The sequence below is a fragment of the Monopterus albus genome, unplaced genomic scaffold, assembly GCF_001952655.1.
Source record: "Monopterus albus unplaced genomic scaffold, M_albus_1.0 scaffold288.1, whole genome shotgun sequence".
Lineage (NCBI taxonomy): Eukaryota > Metazoa > Chordata > Actinopteri > Synbranchiformes > Synbranchidae > Monopterus > Monopterus albus.
In genome coordinates, this window is record NW_018128168.1 from 422,870 (window position 1) to 440,940 (window position 18,071).

Here is an 18,071-nt window from a genome sequence, read left to right on the forward strand (position 1 = left end):
TCCACATTTTGACTCTAAAAAATGTCATCAGTGAAAAGATTTAAACTGTTTCAGTATTTTAAGGGAAAAATACTAAATTAGAATAAAGTGTTTATACAGTATTGAAAACTCATTATTTATTTTGGGGTCTGCTCTAAAGAGATAGCTGTGGGCCCATTTTTAGATTCACAGTCGGGAATCCCTACAATCAAATCTCTCTCAGATGGTAAACAAAAACTATGAGTTAGTTATTCAGAGTCACTTGATCAATAAAAAGTGTAAACAAAAACTATGAGTTAGTTATTCAGAGTCACTTGATCAATAAAAAGTGTCAGCTAGTGATATCAGCAGTTCAGGTTCTGATGTACGACACAGTGAAACACCTGTCTGTATCCGCTTTCTGCTGCAGCCCAAACACAACAGTGAATGCTATTTAATATGTGCTGGCTAAAGCATCAATAAAGTCTTTTGATAAACACATTTATCCATAAACAATGACCCAGTTACTGAGGATAACCCATAGACATCACAGTGTGAGTCTGTGTGTGTGCTTTTACATTTACATTTTACGTTTTTTAAACCTATTTCTGAATGTTTTGATTACAACTTATTGACATCTATTCACCTCCACTGTATTTATTGGCAGAGGTTTCAAACCTTCTGCACACAACACCTAAACTACCTGCATGCCTCTGCATGTCTGCCAGGATAAGCAAGAAAACACATTTTTGTTTGAGGTATTGATGGGGTTATAAGTGGTCTCTGTAACCACTGTGACCACATGGTGGTAGAAAACATGGTGTAACATGCAGATTCATGAAGTCAGTGAACTGACTCAATGCCTACCACAGCAGCCTTAATCGAAACCTTTAGTGACTTCAGTCATCATATAGTGATGGTGAGACAGAAGAGAGTGGACACATCCATCAGCATTTAGCTTTGCATACAGATGTTCAAGATCTTCATTATTATTAAGTAAGTTGTTTTTTTCTTATTCAAGAATCCATACTAATGTAACAGTTTTATCAGTGAATGTCCAGAGCAAACAATTCTACCAAAATAACAAGTTGTCTAAAAATACTTCACATGAATAAGTTAGAAGCTCTATATATCGATAAAATACAATATGATTATTTGAAAGAACAAAGGCTGTGCTGATATTGTTCCACTGAAGCATAACATTTCAAATACTAGGTAAGGGATCCAATCAAGAAAACATCATGACATCAGCACAGAGTGACAAGTGAAATTATACATGACAGTCCACAAACAAAACACATTATACTCAGCTATGGCCTGAGAGAAATGATGTCCTGACTTTCACCCATCACCCTTCCAGATTAAGGACGGTGTCTTGAAACACAGAGTAAAGCTGGTGGATTTGCAAGATACAAATTTAAAAAAGAAGAATCAAAACTGAAACCAGTGGAGACTGAAATATTCTGACTTTTAGTCCAACAAATACATCAAGTTCCAAACACACTCAATCCTACATTAATACACCATACTAATAAATACAGACTTTGCTAACATCCTCCACACTCAGAGAAGACTAACAGAACTTAACACAGGCCAAGCAAGTAGTCCTCATAATGGACAGTGCCATTTTTTTTTACTTCAACACTAGGGGTCACTCTTACGCACATCACCATGTTACCTGTACACTACAGAGACAGACAGGTTGGAAGACACACCACTGTGCGTGCACGCCTATCTCAGACTTGACACGCTGACACTTTCACCCCCCCCTCCCCCTAGATTTTTTAAACACTACCCTTCTCTCACAACATGCTTCAACCCGCGCTCTCCACCTCCTGAGAGCTCATTTTAAATTCTGCACTGTGATTTGCTGTTTGGTGCAGGGTTCTTTGAGTCCACTGCACAATCTGATTGGCTTTTTGAGTGACCCTGCAGATTTAAGGGGGAGCGGGCTTCCACCATTACAACAAAGACAAAGTGAGAAACTGCCTTATTGACACAGGATATGACTTAGAGGTGAGAGCAGCTGCAAACAATGAAAGAAAACAGAGGGAAAGCACGAAAAGAAAAAGATATTATGAGATAGTAAAAAAAAAAATCACAAGGAGAAAAAGAGGAGTAAAATCCCAGCGTTCTTTAGTGGACCCTGTAAACAGGTAGGTGTTGTACAACTGCTTGTGTGTTTGTTTGGCTAATTTCTCAAAGTAAGCTAATGTCACACTATTCTTTCATTTGTATTTTTGTCAAAAACTTGTGCACAAAAAACATGTACAAGCATGCATGCATGAGTGCATGTGTACTGGCATGTAGTCAGTATCTCTTCTTCTTTTGCTGTTGAGACATGAATAATCGCTCCATCGCCTGGTGGCTGAGGCAGATCAGCCTGCCCTAGTACACCAAGACACTAGAGAGTGAGTGTTATGGTCTGGAGGTAAGTGAATGAGCTGCATCAGGTTGTGTTTGTTGGTAAGTTCTACTTTATTTTGTTCTGAGCTTCAGTATTTCCAGTCCTCAGTTCCTTCTCGCTCTCCCTGTTGTGGTTTCTCGGCAGGGTTTGCTAAATGTCACAGATGGCGAGCTGAAGGATATTGGCATAGAGGATGCAACACACAGAGAAACCATCCTCACTCAGCTTTCAAGATACCGAGAAAGACAGGACCCACGCTCTGGTGACGCTCACCAGCCAAATGCACATGCACACTAGGGCTGTGGGAAAAAAATTCAACATCCAACTGTTGCTGACTAGTTTATCAAGCGGAGTCAAAGTATTTAGTATCTCATCCAAGGCTGAATTAGCCACCAAGCCAACACCTGGGCCCCAGAACATCAGGGGCCCTGAAAGCTCTAGTCCTACTGTTTGTTTGTGTTAAGATAAAAATATGCAGCACTAAAGCACAACATCAGCTGAAAAGGGCTTTATGGTGCATTCAGCTTTGAGGCCTTTTTTGAACTTGGTCTCTGGTTTTAAGAACTTCAAAATGTGAGTTTTGTGCTTATATGTTGCATAGTGTTAATAATTTTTAAAATGTCTCTTCATTTTAATGCATACATGAGCACTGAGAGAGCACATGCACCTCCACCAATTGTTTGAGCTTGCAGAGAGCAGCATCTGTTCAAATGGTTCATGCTCAGTGTGACAAGCCGGTTTATCAAGTCAAACCTTTGTTTACTGGGGGTGTTTGTTGGCTTGTTCTCGTGTTGTATAATTTAAAGAAGCTGAATGTGAAAATCTAAAGAGTAGGCCTGAATTAATGACAGTGTCACAAGTTAAATGGCGCCTTGCCCAACAGTTTGTGTGTCCATGCACTTCAATTAAAGCATAGCTTTTGGGAAGTACACCAATTAGCTTTGTGTCTGAACATAGTGGCAAACAATTAGCCTGGCTCTATGCAAAGGTACAGTAACACATTATGCCAACCAGACCCTTTAACGCTCACTAGCATGTTGTATTTAGTTGGTTTCAGCTTCCTATCTAATGGACAAAAGTGAACATGGCATGGATCTTCTTTTCTTTAACTATCTTTAAGAATGAATGTAAATATGATATTTTCCCCCGTGACCCTATTCAGGAATAAGCGGCATAGATAATGGATGGATGGATGGATATTGTTTCCAAGATGTCAAACTACTGCTTTAAAAGTTACTCTTGTCCTCTCGGGTGTGCAGGTCATGGAACGCAGGGCGAGTCGAAAGCACTCCCTGGGATCATCTATGGATCTAGTAAGACCGCAAAAATGATTTGTCACTTGTAACACTTCTAGTCCTTTTTCAATAAGGCTGTGCAAACAGTAGCTCCAGGAGCCACTCTATTTGGCTTTCTACCATTTCCAGCAGGTGAAGCCAGAAAAGGATCTGTTTCGCCAGAGCGTCCTGCCCCGTCTCCAGCGTGAGGACAAAAAACACCGCCTCTCTGCCTCCTGCTCGCAGCTCCGTCCCCTGAATGAAGACAACGTTGTCAGTGAGACGGACCGCTGCCAGGACAGCAAGCGCAGGTAGGCGCCCAAACTGGGTGCTGTGTGAAATAAGTGCGATTGACGCTTGTGTGTGTGTGTGAGAGAGAGAGAGCAACTTCCTTTAGCCTGCCTCCTCATGTTTGGCTAATAATTAACCAATGTCTCATAAAATCTATGTCAGAGTTTGTCGTGTAATATTAAATGAACTCTACAATCAGTCATCTATCAATATATAATATATTAAACCGACAACATGATTAAAAAGCCTTAATGGACATTAAATAACAACCTGATGTTTCTCTTCACTTTCACCAATGTGGAAAACTGCGGCTTTTGGTGACACACTCAGTCTGAACACCCGCTTAAATAAACAACACACCTCAGGACTTTGATATTTTGGTGACACTCCCCCAGTGAGAGGTCAAGGTAATGACAAAAGCCTCTGTAGTGTTTCTTATTTGTTAAGGTCAGAAGTTTAAGGGAAGGTCAAATGTGGATTATGTTCAAGGGCTATCCACCGACATTACAAAAAGACATGTTCATTGTCACCTTGCCCCAGTGCTATTAAACCATGCAGACAGTTTTGGATGAAGAAATAGCCCCCGTAAAAGCATTAACAGTGATCATGGACACATAAAGGGCTCCTCCAATGTGTTTAACAGAAAACCCCAAATTCAACTGTAACTGTGAAGTGCTGCTCTTGGAGGAAAACTGCACTTGAACGTCTGTATTTCACTAACGCTGAGACAAAGACAGGCTCTCTAACGTCTTTCTAAAGCTTCTTGCTGCAGTGTATCCTTATTAACACACCTACCCACAAACATTATACAAAATACCAGGGCCACAGACAGTGGTGGAAGAAGTACTCAGATCCCTTACTTAAGTAAAAGTAGCAATACAACAGAGTAAAAATACTCTGTTATAAGTAAAAGTCCTACATTCAAAATGTTACTTAAAAGTACAAAAGTGATGGCATCACATACAGTAAATATTAAAGTGCTGTCCCAAAATCCAAGGTACTAGCACTTCTTTAAACGAGTGTACGTGGGAGACAACTATTTCAAAATTGTAACTTATTATTTAAAGATTAATTACAAAAATATGTGACTATTATAGACTAACAGGTAAATCTTTTGTGACTCTTGCCTGGATTAATGATCTAGGACTTAACTAACATTACATAAAGCTCTAATTACTCCCAAAAGCATATTAATTCAATACTAAGGTAAAATCATGACCTTGCTAAGTCTCTAATGTTACAACAAAGCCAACCATGTGAGCGTTAGGTACTAATGCATCCGGAAGGAAGAACACCACATCTGAACCACATTTGAGCCCTTTGGTTACTTTTATCGCTCTCCATCTCAAAAAGCCAAACAGATATTAACCCTGGTTTTTGCCCTTTCACTGTCTCAGTGTAAAAAAACATACCTTCTTTGGTCTAGCAGCTTTTATCAGAGGAGTGGTCCTTCATGGCTGGATGTGTGAAATGAATACTGGCAGTTTGAAAAACCCTTCTTATAACCTTCACTAGTCACTAGGTGGCAGGAGGGGCAAATTCATGAACCCTATTTTGACAAAACAGGGCAGAGAAGCTGGACTAACAGAATGGCTGAGACACTTCCTGTTCCATTTTCATCTGATTTATCAGATGTGTAAAATCTTAGTTAATGCACCTTTGAAAAAATGTTATATATATTGGTAATTAAAATAATCTTTGGTTGCAGCCCTACAGTTCCCCTATAATGAAATACTTGTATATCTTATCCAAGGTCTGCCTTACACAAAGAAAAGCTAAAGCAATATTATTCAGCACTTTACAACATATAAATACAAAAAACATCTTAAAACTATAGATTTTGGCACAGGATCCCACTAAAAGACCAGGGCAGAGGGAGTATACAGGGGACCTGATAGAAGTGGTGTACACAATGGGGCAAATTTCTAACAAATATGAGATTAATGGGCAATAATTTTCATTTTGTGTGTAGGAGTCACATCGAATACGGAAGAGTATTAGGGCCACTGCATAAATTTTTATTAAAATTCTCAGACTTTATTCTCAGAATTCTGACTTTATTCTCAGCTGTAAAGTCAGAATTCTGAGAATAAAGTCAGAATTCTGAGTTTAAAGTCAGAATTCTGAGAATAAAGTCAGAATTTAAAAATAAAAAAATTATGCAGTGGCCCTAATTAAAAAAAAATTTATGCAGTGGCCCTAATACTCTTCCGTACATCGACATGTCACAGTTTCAAAAGACGTGTGGGCTCTATCGTCTTACCGCCGCCTACCGCATTAATCCCAGCTGCAGCCAGGTGATGTACCAGCTCAGCTTTGTGTCGGTATCTCAGGAATGTCAGATAGATAGCGGTGTTTCAGCACCGGGGCCTGGGGCGGGAGGAGGAGGAGGAGGAGGAGGAGGGCAGCTCGGGAGGGAGAACTTGTTGGAACTCGTCCGAAACTACGTGTGAACGGAGGAGGGCGAGAGGACAGGGGCACTGGGAGGGATCCGCCAGGAGCGGAGAAGGACTTCGGGATTGTCCCAGTTGTTGTTTGGCAGCGCTTGACTTTGGACCACAAACCGTAAAACATGTCCGCGACGAGGAAGCTGTGAAGTGCACAGACAGGTAGGTCTGTGGCCGCTGCCATAACATCGTTTTTAAACAACGAACAAACTTCGTCAGTTCACGCGAGATGTTAGACGGTTGATCTAACTTTTGATGAACACGGATTTGACATATAATCAAACTGTCAAACTCTCTCTTTAGTCTTGTAAGATCAGATACGTCGACAGTTACTTTGGTCCTTGTTGTTTCTAGCGTTGCCAACTAACTTACCTGTTGCACAATTTTGAGATTTGACCGTGAAGATGTTTAGAATCAGAACAAACCAAATCAAAGTTATTAAACAACGTCGCACTATATTAGCTTTGAGGTTTTCATTAATCGGATTAAACTCACTCAGATAAATAAGCTATCAGTAGGATGGTGACGCTGAATCAGTAGTTTCAGGTCGCATTTCACAATAGTGGCTGCAGCCCATTGCACAGGTGTTGGTGGTGTGCGGCCTGGGCCAACGCCCCTCAAACAGGATGCTGCACCTCTTATTCCATAAAACACCTAAACATCTGGATGCCAGTCTGTTTATGTGTTTGTCTGATAAAGTCTTTGTAAATAGGTTAGGCTACAGCTGCATAGTAGCCATTTTATAAGGTCCACCTGTTGTAGGTAAACCTAACAAACCTTCAGTTCCTTTATAAAGGTTATATTGAGGTTTTGTTGAAACTATTTAAAGAACTCAATGTTATTGTCATTTTGCATCCTTTTTGCATCCTGTTTTATTTTTTGTTGTTGTTATTTGTTTGTTTTCTGGTATTGAAGTGTATTGTATAGGTCTATTTTACAATATATAGGTTAGGTTCAACTAACTATTAAAGACAAATGTTAGTATAATACAGTATGATGCACTATTATACACAGTAATAACAATAATATTACATTTTATTTATAGACTCCTTTTCTGAAAGCTGCCCAGTACAATCACAGTCTGATTTACTGGTCAGTGAGCAGCTCGGCTGGAGGAGGTGGGGTTAAAGGCCATACTCAGGGGCCCCACAGTGTCACTGATGAGGAAGGGTCAAGCGCTGCTTTTACGTTTGTCCCACCCAAATTGTATTCCGCTGGGCCAGGAACTGGACCAACAGCCTTCTGGTCACCAGCTCACTTCTCTAACATTTAGACCTTCAATTTCCAGACTTTTGTTTTGGTGTCTCAGGGTGGTTTTGGACTTCCACTCCTGACATCAGTGTTTCTAAATCCTTGTTACAGCCCTGTTGATGTAATAATGAGGCCTGGTTACGAAGCCCCACAGTGTCACTGATGAGGAAGGGTCAAGCGCTGCTTTTACGTTTGTCCCACCCAAATTGTATTCTGCTGGGCCAGGAACTGGACCAACAGCTCCTTTATGATCTTTTATTATAGACTAAGTCAGTGTTATGCTACATTTACCACATGAATTGACAACATAGTTTAAACAGAAGTGCAAAAATGTGTGTATTATTTTTGTTTCAATGGATGTTAATAGTTATATTCAGGGTCAAAGAGGGGAAAACAAGCAACCCCAGCACATCCCTGAACACATGATTTGTTCCACATTGTTTATGCATGTTCACACAGAAAAGCAGGCACAGATGTAAATTTGCTACAATGGGCAGTAGTCCATATAATCATGGAGAGTTATCTGGTTCAGCCCTGTTGGAAGTCTTCTAAGCTGTTCATTTGTGATCCTTGTGTCTACAGAGGCAGGAAGGTGGAAGGTTAGGGAGGAAGGAAGTGGGGAAAAGAGGCAAGCTATTAAAAGTCGCCAAGTTTCTTTGGCGTTAATGACAAGCCCAGACCTTGGCAGTGACCTTCCATCCTTGTACTCTTCATGTTCAGAGGAAAAACATGGAGCAAACAGGGTTTAGCTTAGTTGCACCAAATCATCTCTCCTCCCTTGTTTTCTAGTAAGAGGAGGACTGTCAGCTCATACCTCAGCCAGCTGAAGGTAAGAGGTTAAGCAAATGACCTCTTTGTCTCTCACTAGCTCTCTATTAGTCTCTCAAAATATGAGAAAAGAATACATGCAGAGTAGTTATGGTGTCTGCTCGGCTGTCTGTGTTGTAGGTGTTTGGTGGTCGGAGAGAGATGGACTCACTGAAGAAGGAGCTGGAGGAAGAACTGAAACTCAGCCCTGATGACCTGAGGAGCCATCCATGGTACCATGGACCGACGAGCCGAGAGGTGCTCAATGGACCATACTGTTCTCTCTGTATTTATGCTTAACAAAACATTTACACACACACACACACACACACACACACACACACAAATAAAAGGATTGCTAATTGAGAAATATACTTGTTTGTGATGTTACTGAACTTTATTTTCAAAGAGATCCAATTAGATGTACCTAATAAACTGGCAACTGAGCATATTTACCATACAGACATGAGAGTGGTATTGATCTTCCTGACTAACTCTCTGCAAGAACATAAATAATCATAATTTTTTAAACGTCAAACTATAGCTTTAACAAACTTACAAGTAATATATACACAATAATCCTAACATACATGTGAACCTCTGTGCCTAGTTAATCAAGTTAGCCTACTGACTTGTCTCCAGGCTGCAGAGTCTTTGCTTGAGAAGGATGGAGACTTCCTGGTCCGAGACTCCAGCTCTGCCCCTGGTGACTATGTTTTGAGCTGCTTTTGGAAGAATGGGCCCCTGCATTTTAAGATTATACGGGTGGTCCTTCGTCCCAAAAAGGTGTGTCTATGTCATGTCCATATGCAGCAAGTTGGGGATATTAAAATCATTTTTTTAAGCAACAATGCAAAATCTTCACTGGTTCCAGCTTCTTAAATGTGACGATTGTTTGTTTTGCTCTGTTTTATTTTATTGTTAACTAAATCTCTTTGCATTTTTGAGTGTTGGATGCACAAAACAAGCAATTTTAAAATGCTTGGGAACTGGCCATTGGTAATTTTCTCCATTTTGCTCCATTTTATAGACTAAAATACTCAAATCATCAAAAAAAAATTATTATTCAATAATTAAAAGACGTTTAAGCTAATTTAAGGTTACATTTGATTGACATATTTGACATTTGCTGATTATAAATGTGCTCAAAATATTCAAAACATCTCTGAAAATAATGTTGCGCTATTTGACAACGCCACCAATTTTCACCTCAATATTAGCAGTCAGCAGATATGAGCCAGGATTCCTTGTGCTTAGTTTTCATTAGAATGTATAAGTGTATTAAACTCTGATAACATTTAAACACAGTTTTGGTGATCTGCTGCTGATCCTGTTATCTGTTAATGTAAAATACAAAACAAATTATCAGAAGTTCCTAATCTAGCTCTCTACTACTGATCTATATGTTCAGGGTCTTCCAAACACTCACAGTCACATGACACAGTTTTTATGTTGCACTGCTGCCCCCTCATAGCTCTGAGACTGGCAGAAGTATTTACTGATCAATAGTGGAGAGGTGGATTATGCTCCATGAGCGGTTTTAGAATTATTTATAGACTTTTTGATGCTCTTCTTTACTTTTACTGTGAATCTGCATCCTTACTCTTAACTGCTGTGAATCCAAGCTGCTCTGCTAAGCTGCTAAATACAATAGCCACCTCATTAATGAAAACACAGACCTTTAAAAAGCTTTGCTTGATATATTACGTATCTCCATCTGTGTGACAGGGCTACACTCGGGAGCTGTTCCAGTTTGAGGAGGATCGCTTTGACAGTGTTCCTGCTCTGATCCGATTCTACGTGGGTGGGCGTCAGCCCATCTCCCAGGGCTCAGGCGCTGTGATCTTTCACCCAATCACACGGAAACTTCCTCTTCGTGTCATCACTGAGCGACATGCGGAGCCCAAAAGTAGCAGCAGCAGCATCAGCACAGGTGCAGGACAAGAAAAACACACTGAATCCAACAAAAGACGCAGCTTCAGCTCGACGCACACAGACACAGTGCAGGTTGTTAACCCATTGCTAAGGTGAGAGGAAACCCGGTGAAATGCAGTGTAGTCACATACACATGTATAGTTTTGAAACACTGCATGTGGTCAAACAAATACAAATAAACATGAGCATTAATTTGTGTGGCAGGACTGGGAGTCAGCCTGCTAACTTGGACAATGTGGGATGGAGGCCATCACTTCAGTCTGCACAGTCTGACAGCAACATACGAACTGGTATGTTATTATAAAAATGCAGCCTGTAACCTGTTTCTGTCTCTGTGACCTCGTAATGATCACTAGATCAGTCGTGTTGTGTTCAGGCTCTGTTGTGCACATACAGTACACCAAAACTAGTCTGTGATGCAAGTGAAGGAATGCTACGGTTTTGCTTCTGCTAATATACAGTATTCAGAAAAATACAGAAAAAAACTTTTTTGTATAAGACAAATTAAAAAATAAAATTTTTTGTGGGCAATGTAGACACCTAGTTTTGACACTGTAAAACACCATTACACCAGATCTCTTATCCCAGATACTGATTTCAGTCGTGGCTTCAAAATTCCATTATCAGTTTAGATATAACAGGCAAACATTACAGACTTGAGCTTAATATGAGCAGTGACTGGGAGTCTTATACCACTGAGTGGTTCATTTTTCATTTTGCTGCCATTACTCTTCTTCATCTAGGTGTTCCTCAGAACACTCCGACCCAGGACACCAGCCCTGCCCCAATTTCTCCTGTGTTTCGCACAGGCAGCGAACCACTGCTGAGCCCACAACCACGACACGCACGCCTCTGCCATCCAGGTAACACACCTACAGCACACATGCAGTTTCTTTCCATTTAAGATTCATAACTTCACCGTCTGTGCCTGCAGGTGGTGATGTGACTTTGCGAAATTCAGATGGGCAGCTGCACTCCAGAGCTCCGCCTAAACCTCTGAGGATCTCTGCTGTTTTCCCCAGCGCCACCCCTCCTCCACCCAAAGACTTGGATGAAGATCCCTCCTCTTTGTACCATGAGCTAGTTATCCAGGTGAAAAAACATCTACAATTCACTCACAGCTCAAATGATCATCTATCCACCCATTAGCTATACCAATTATAACCAATCATGGGGGGGGGGGCGGTTGCTAGGCCAGCACAGGACTGAAGGAGGTAGAACGGGTCGTCTCCTAACCGGAAGATTAGTGGTTTGATTCCCGGCTTGTCCAGTCCCTATGTCGAAGTGTCTTTGAGCAAGACACAGTTGCTCCTGGTGATGACACCGGTGCATGTTTGTGTGAGTGCGAATGGCCAAACAGTGTGAAAGCACTTTGAGTGTGTTGCAATGCATAGAAAAGTGCTATACCAGTATAAGACCATTTACAACCAGAGACACACCACCACTCACAGTCACATTCACACCTATGGGCAAATTTGTCTCCAGTCGACCTAACCTGCATGTCTTCAGACTGCGGGAGGAAGCCAGAGCAGAAAGGCCCCGGGTCGGCCATGAGGCTCGCACCTGGAACCTTCCTGCTGTGCGGCACCACCCCTCAGCTGGTGATGTTTTGGGGAGCTGATGATGGTCTTACAGACTATCTACATATCGTTGTGTCCAGGTGCCACAGATGCGGCGGAAGGGCCACGTGGACAGATTGCGTGCAGAGGAGAAGTGGCAGAGCCGTGCCCGCATCACAGAGACGTCCTTTGGCTTCCTGGAGGCCCAGAAGAACAACCTATCACCACAGCTGCTGTTTTACAAAGAGCTGCAGGGGAAGGTGGTGGAGAAAGTGGAAGACTGGCATTTCGAATGGCCACATGTTTGTATAAATGATATGAAATTTACACTATGTAGTTTTGACATTTGCTTCTGTTCTAAGTAGATATGGAGGTCAAGGGCCATACCAGTGTGATGCAGACTTGAGTGATGTATAGAAAATAAGATAAACCATGCAACAGTACTTACTGTATGTGGTCTTTCTGTGAGATAATGAGCAGGGATTTGGCTCTTATCCCAAATTATTCTTCAATTTGTAAGATGGTGATTGTTACACAAATTTTCAAAAATGGTTAAACCTTTAATTTTTAAGATAATAGCTACTAATCAATTAATTAAAGCTTTGTACAAACATCAGCTAAGAGAAACTGATCAGGACTGAAATGTTGATAATGCTTATATTCTGATCTACACTATAGATCTTCAACCACAGCAACATTAAAAGAAACTTTCCATGCTCCTAAGGTTACGTCTAGATGGACCTTGGCTTTTGTTAAAGGTTACAATCTGCTGTATGTGCCTGTCCTCTACCCACTATCCACAATGACTGACTTGTGCCACCAGGTGTCAGAGTTGTACTGTAGGTGATAGTTTGTAACAGCTGTCTGTTATGTTGGCCAAAATATTTAACAATGTTATGAAGTAGGTTTGGTGACAGTTGTGTACTAATGTAAAATCTTTCTGACACCATTACAGATTGAGTCAGAGTCGTGTTTCCAGTTGGATGGGTTTGAGTCTCTGCTCTTACCGGAGAACAACCGACCTCTGGAGCCCAGTGTCCTCAAAGCAGTCAAAGAGCTCTTCAGCCGCTCTGATGCCAGCACGATTGCTCTGCACATGCTCAGTGTTGACTGCCAGGTATCCTCTAGCTTAGTCAAGTAGATCTTCAGACTCAATTCATATATTGCTGCTGTTTGCAGACCTGATAAATGCAAGGCTATATTTGAACAAATGTTCAAATCAAATGCAGACAAAAGGCTAAAATGACCTTATTCTGAATGATTCATAATGCTTTGCTAACATATTGGTCATCATAATCACAATCACTGTACAATATGTCTCAGACTTGGGTTATGCGATAAAAATTTGTATTCTCATGTTTGCAAGTAAAAGTGTGGGACCAAAATTTTACTTTATGCAGTCTGATAAATATGGGCCCTGGTTCTCTGGAGAGTATGTAAGACTCGACTGGCTGTTGATTTGTCATTGTTCTACTGCAGGTAGCGCGCATTGTTGGGGTGACAGATGAGCAGAAGAGGCTCATGGGAGTGGGCTCAGGGCTGGAGCTCGTGACTTTGCCACATGGACGTCAGTTACGACAGGATTTGTTAGAAAGGTAGATCTAACTGGCACACTTCACAAGTGGATGAGTAAATGTGGATGCCTGGGGATGATACACAGTTTTCAAAGGGACCGTTTCTTTGGTAAAAAAGTAGTTCTGTAGACTACCCAGATATTCACCTCTCATTTGAGAAGCTTCTTTAGCTCTGACTGGTGAGAAGTCCCAGGTATTTACAGTAACGTCTGTGGAGTTGACACCTGGAGGGCCGTAAAAGTCACGTCACACCTGGCCATCATGCAGGTTGTGAGGGTCTCATGCATCAATATCTGAATGGGTGTTAAACTGCTTGGGGAGGGATTACAGGACCACCCCCTCTGGTTAGATATGGTTGTTCCAGTTTGATGTAGGTGGCTCATTTCACTCCTCTTTCAAACCACTGTGGACATTGTTGTCTTCAGAGGGCCGACCCTCATCCTTCTGATGCAGATGCTGCTGAGTCTTGTCCTGAGGAGTTGGCTGTCCTGTGTTGTGCCATGCGCTTGGAAAGCAGTTGTTTTGCTTCTCCAGTATACAAGTCTTGGCATTCCTCACTCAACTGAACTGCATATGCTTCATTGCTCTGCTTATGTCTAGGTGTTTGGTCCCTTGTCGCCGTGTTGTTGGGATTGAAATTCACAGGGATGTGCTGTTTGTTGAAGATCCTCCTGAGTTTCTTGTTGTGGTTTTGACAATGGCCCAGTTGGAGTAACTACAGTATATCTGATCTGGGCTGAGGTCAGTTCTGTTGGGTGGCTCGGTGCAAATATTGAGACAAGAGAATACTCAACAACTGCCTTGTTCAGTCTTCTGCCCACTCACACACCTCTAATCTATTAATCTTTCATTTTTAGGCATCATCTAATAGCACTGGGAGCCGCAGTGGACATCCTTGGCTGCACAGGGACTGTGAGCCAGAGGGCGGCCGTCCTACACAAATGTATCTTATTGGCTCAGGCCTTGAAAGAACATGCCCACAACCTCTACTCCTTCTCGGCTGTGATGAAGGCGCTGGAGATGCCTCAGGTGGTTTAATTACAACAAAATGTTTCACTCTATGCAAAAGTGGAAACCGGTTGCAGTTCTCTTACACGTATATTTGTATGTGCAGATAATGCGACTGGAGATGACGTGGCGTGCACTGAGGAGGAACCACACAGAGAGCGCGGTTTTATTTGAAAAGAAACTCAAACCCTTCATGAAGTCGCTGAACGAGGGAGACGGTGAGTGGTGGTCTTTACAACACATTACATTACAAAGAACCTGTAAACAGACTTCAATGTGTAACTGTATGCGTTCATATATTTTCGAGTAGACTCTGTAGTCCAGGGTCCTATAGCTGTGCCACACCTGGTTCCACTGCTGATGGCGATGGAGGGTGAGGACCCGGTGGAGAACAGTGAGCGAGGCTGTCAGCTTCTCTATGACGTCCTCCAATCAGCTCGCAGTGCTGCACTTCATGCCCAAGATTATCAGAAGCATGCACACGCTCTGCTCACAGGTAAACACATGCATGTACAGTGATCTCCTTTCATAGGCACAGTTACAGACAATGGACCTCCTGCATGAATATCACTGTACTTGTATCCTAAATATCGTACCTTTGTTTATATGAATGTCTCCAAATGGATTCGCCAAACTCCCTTAACTGCACAAATTGCATGTTTCAACCAGGTCTTACCACTCATGAGTTTTTATACCGAAGACAAAATCAGTGAATGCAACAAATTCTCTTAAATCATTCGTACATGCCGCTTACAAAGAAATCTACTCATACTGGATCTTGCATGAGGCCCATTTTAAGTAAGAAAAAAAAGTAGAAAAATATACAGTGTACACTGTGAAACTGATGTGAAATTACATCATATCTGGAAACTGATGTGATGAAATGTTTGTTTCATTGTTTCTTTAGAAGGCTGGGAGCCTGTCCCTGAGCTGCTGGAGATTTTCAAGACCGAGTTTGCCCTGAGGTTGTTCTGGGGTCGGTCGGGGGCAGGGGCCAACAGAAAAGAGCGCTACGAGAAGTTTGACAAGATTCTTTGTGTCCTGTCTGATAAACTGGAACCAGTGGAGATCACCGCACAAACAGCCTGACCCTTTAACCTGAGCCCAAGGTCTGTTTTGCGAAGTGAAAGGTGAAATCAGCAAGTAAAGATGAAAGATGTTCTTGGCCGAGGCAGAGATCTCACCCCTGAGATAACAGAGACAGGGGGGACGTACATTTTCTTTACTTGCTGACATGTGAGCGACTGCTGAGCTTTTCAACTTAACATTGTAAAAAATTAATTATATCTAATATGTGGACAGACCTTTATTGTGAAAAGGGCTGTGTTTGATTCATTTTCCTTTTTCAGGAAATCTAAAAAAAAAACTTGCTCTACTTTTCCAAATGTGCATTTCTGCTCCTCAGACCAGATGGATACTTGACCAGAATGAACATTATAAACATTAAACTGAGTTAGAGCCCTTTGTACGTTAACTGCTGCCATAAGGGACCACACTGGATTTTTTTTTTTTCACATTTCATTGTTTCTAAAGCAATAAAAGAAGATGTTGAATATTTTTGTCTGTTTTTTTTCCACAGGTAATATTTCTTTTAACACTGGTAACAAAATAAAAAGTCAAGAAATTGTTTTTTTTTTTCCAATTTATATCTCAAATGATACATGTAAATACATTCTTCAAAACGGATCATAGAATACCCCTTAAATGTTGAAAAATATTACTATTGAAGGACAGACTGATACAGAAAGAGATGAGTAAACCTTATGTCCCCCTCCACTCAAAACAATGATGTTTTTGACACTAGAAAACATTTGTGAAATTATCTGGTGAAGGGATAAAGTTGAGGCCCCGGGGAAGACCCAGGACACGCTGGAGGGACTATGTCTCTCGGCTGGCCTGGGAACGCCTTGGCATTCCCCCGGAGGAGCTGGAGGAAGTGTCTGGAGAAAGGGAAGTCTGGGCATCTTTGCTTAGACTGCTGCCCCCGCGACCTGGTTCCAGATAAGCAGAGGAAAATGGATGGATGGATGGATGGCACAAAGTTTCTCGGGTTCACCTTAAGCAGGATTTTGTCACATCGCAACTCCTTTGAAACCCAGTCATTTTCCACTAAAATATACTGTGGAAACATGAACCCTCCAGTGCAAATTCATAGAATCTAGATTTTGTACTGAGGGGCTTTGTAATATTAATTTAAAAGATCCTTTAGTAACCTGCATGGGTTCTCTCCATGTACCCCGACTTCCTCCCACAGTCCAGAGACATGCAGCTTAGGTTGACTGGCAACTCTAAATTGCCTGTAGTGTGTGAGTGTGTGTGGTTGTTCGTCCACATATCAGCCCTGTGATAGACTGCCGACTTGTCCAGGGTGGACCCCGCTTCTCGTCCAGTGTCAGCTGGGATTGGCTCCAGCCCCCCCCGCGACCCTCTTCAGGAATAAGCGGTACAGATAATGGATGGGTCCGTTCGTACAACAGCGGATGAAATCAGTATCACGGTCACCAAATTGAAGACATCACGTGCAGTCTGATACATAAGTGATATGGGGTTATTTAAATAACATTTGACTTGACATGAAAAAAGGGAAGTAAAACTGACAAATATAGACATGGTCAAAGGAGAACCAGTTATTCCAGCCACTTTTGTGTTGGTAAGTGAAGGTGAGACTGAAACAATGTTATCTAGATTTCCTGATGCCAGTGCTCTGTTATCCCTGAAGCTGCACAGAGGGCGTAACCTCAAACACAGTCCACAGGAAGGATACATTCTTTTCTTTTTTTTTTTTACTGGACTGTCATCATTTAGTGTTATTGTGCTTTATTTTTTCATTTTATCCACAATGTCTAAATTTCCAAAAAACAACGCAAAGCAAGTTTTCTCACAGATCTTTGCTATAAGAGAGAAACTAATATATCATATGAATGGCAGGGTCACACATGTTCATGCCTGTCTTAAAACATTCAAATAAACATTAGAACAATTTTTGCTGTTCGTTGAGAAATCCCTTTCTAATGCACTGCGATCCTCAGTCTGGTAAAAACGTATTAAACGTTTATGAGAATTCAATATGAGGATTCAGCAGTCTGACTTTTAATATCAAGCGGCTACCTCTAAAGTTTTTAGTACATAATTCTTCCTTGTGTTTATCCCGGGGAGAATTTGTTAATGAGCTGCAGAAGAAACTTTGCAGTAATAACTCAGAAACCTTGGAAGATCCTCTCTTGATTAGTTTAACTCTAACTGATGAACTTCAGACAAACTCCAGGACCCATTTTTGCACAAAATGAGGACTGTGGATTTGTCCTTTACATTGTAAGCACATTAGGAAGGGATCTTGTCAGGGCTACTTTAACAGGAGTGATGATAACAGGAAGCAAAACCTGCTTCAGCGCTCATATGGGCAGTTAACTGTTGTAAGGCAAACATTTAACATGACAGTCCGATAAGGGATTTCATATTTTGTGCACTCCCTGTAGCATAGTGGTTTTCATCCGGTTACAAGTCATAAATATCACATCACTATGATATAAAGCTCACATTATCCTGTCAGGAAAGAGGTT

At 41.5% G+C, this 18,071-nt stretch overlaps 1 protein-coding gene across 3 annotated transcripts; it reads left to right on the forward strand.

Moving 5' to 3' along the window:
• Window positions 1–1,816: 1,816 nt before the first annotated feature.
• sh2d3a (SH2 domain containing 3A) lies at window positions 1,817–16,013 on the forward strand. Of its 3 annotated transcripts, none has more exons than XM_020622810.1 (19): window positions 1,817–2,114; window positions 2,298–2,389; window positions 2,510–2,627; window positions 3,625–3,678; window positions 3,790–3,950; window positions 8,418–8,457; window positions 8,577–8,693; window positions 9,078–9,221; window positions 10,164–10,462; window positions 10,575–10,660; window positions 11,114–11,233; window positions 11,305–11,462; window positions 12,031–12,231; window positions 12,885–13,046; window positions 13,409–13,524; window positions 14,361–14,532; window positions 14,618–14,729; window positions 14,822–15,007; window positions 15,419–16,013. In XM_020622810.1, the coding sequence occupies exons 3-19, from the start codon at window positions 2,559–2,561 to the stop codon at window positions 15,598–15,600; spliced, it is 2,379 nt and encodes a 792-aa protein (XP_020478466.1). In that variant the 5' UTR covers window positions 1,817–2,114; window positions 2,298–2,389; window positions 2,510–2,558; the 3' UTR covers window positions 15,601–16,013. The 3 variants fall into 3 exon arrangements, with proteins under 3 accessions (XP_020478466.1, XP_020478467.1, XP_020478468.1); XM_020622811.1 differs by having other exon boundaries at window positions 12,031–12,189; XM_020622812.1 differs by lacking the exons at window positions 1,817–2,114; window positions 2,298–2,389; window positions 2,510–2,627; window positions 3,625–3,678; window positions 3,790–3,950 and adding an exon at window positions 6,182–6,539.
• Window positions 16,014–18,071: the final 2,058 nt, after the last annotated feature.

Bases quoted from the DNA above. Each gene is read 5' to 3' on its own strand.
- sh2d3a (XM_020622810.1), top strand. From the start codon at position 2,559: ATGCAACACACAGAGAAACCATCCTCACTCAGCTTTCAAGATACCGAG. The intron at 10,463-10,574 runs GTGAGAGGAAAC...TTTGTGTGGCAG, and splicing joins GTTGTTAACCCATTGCTAAG to GACTGGGAGTCAGCCTGCTA. The intron at 12,232-12,884 runs GTTTGTATAAAT...ACACCATTACAG, and splicing joins GGCATTTCGAATGGCCACAT to ATTGAGTCAGAGTCGTGTTT.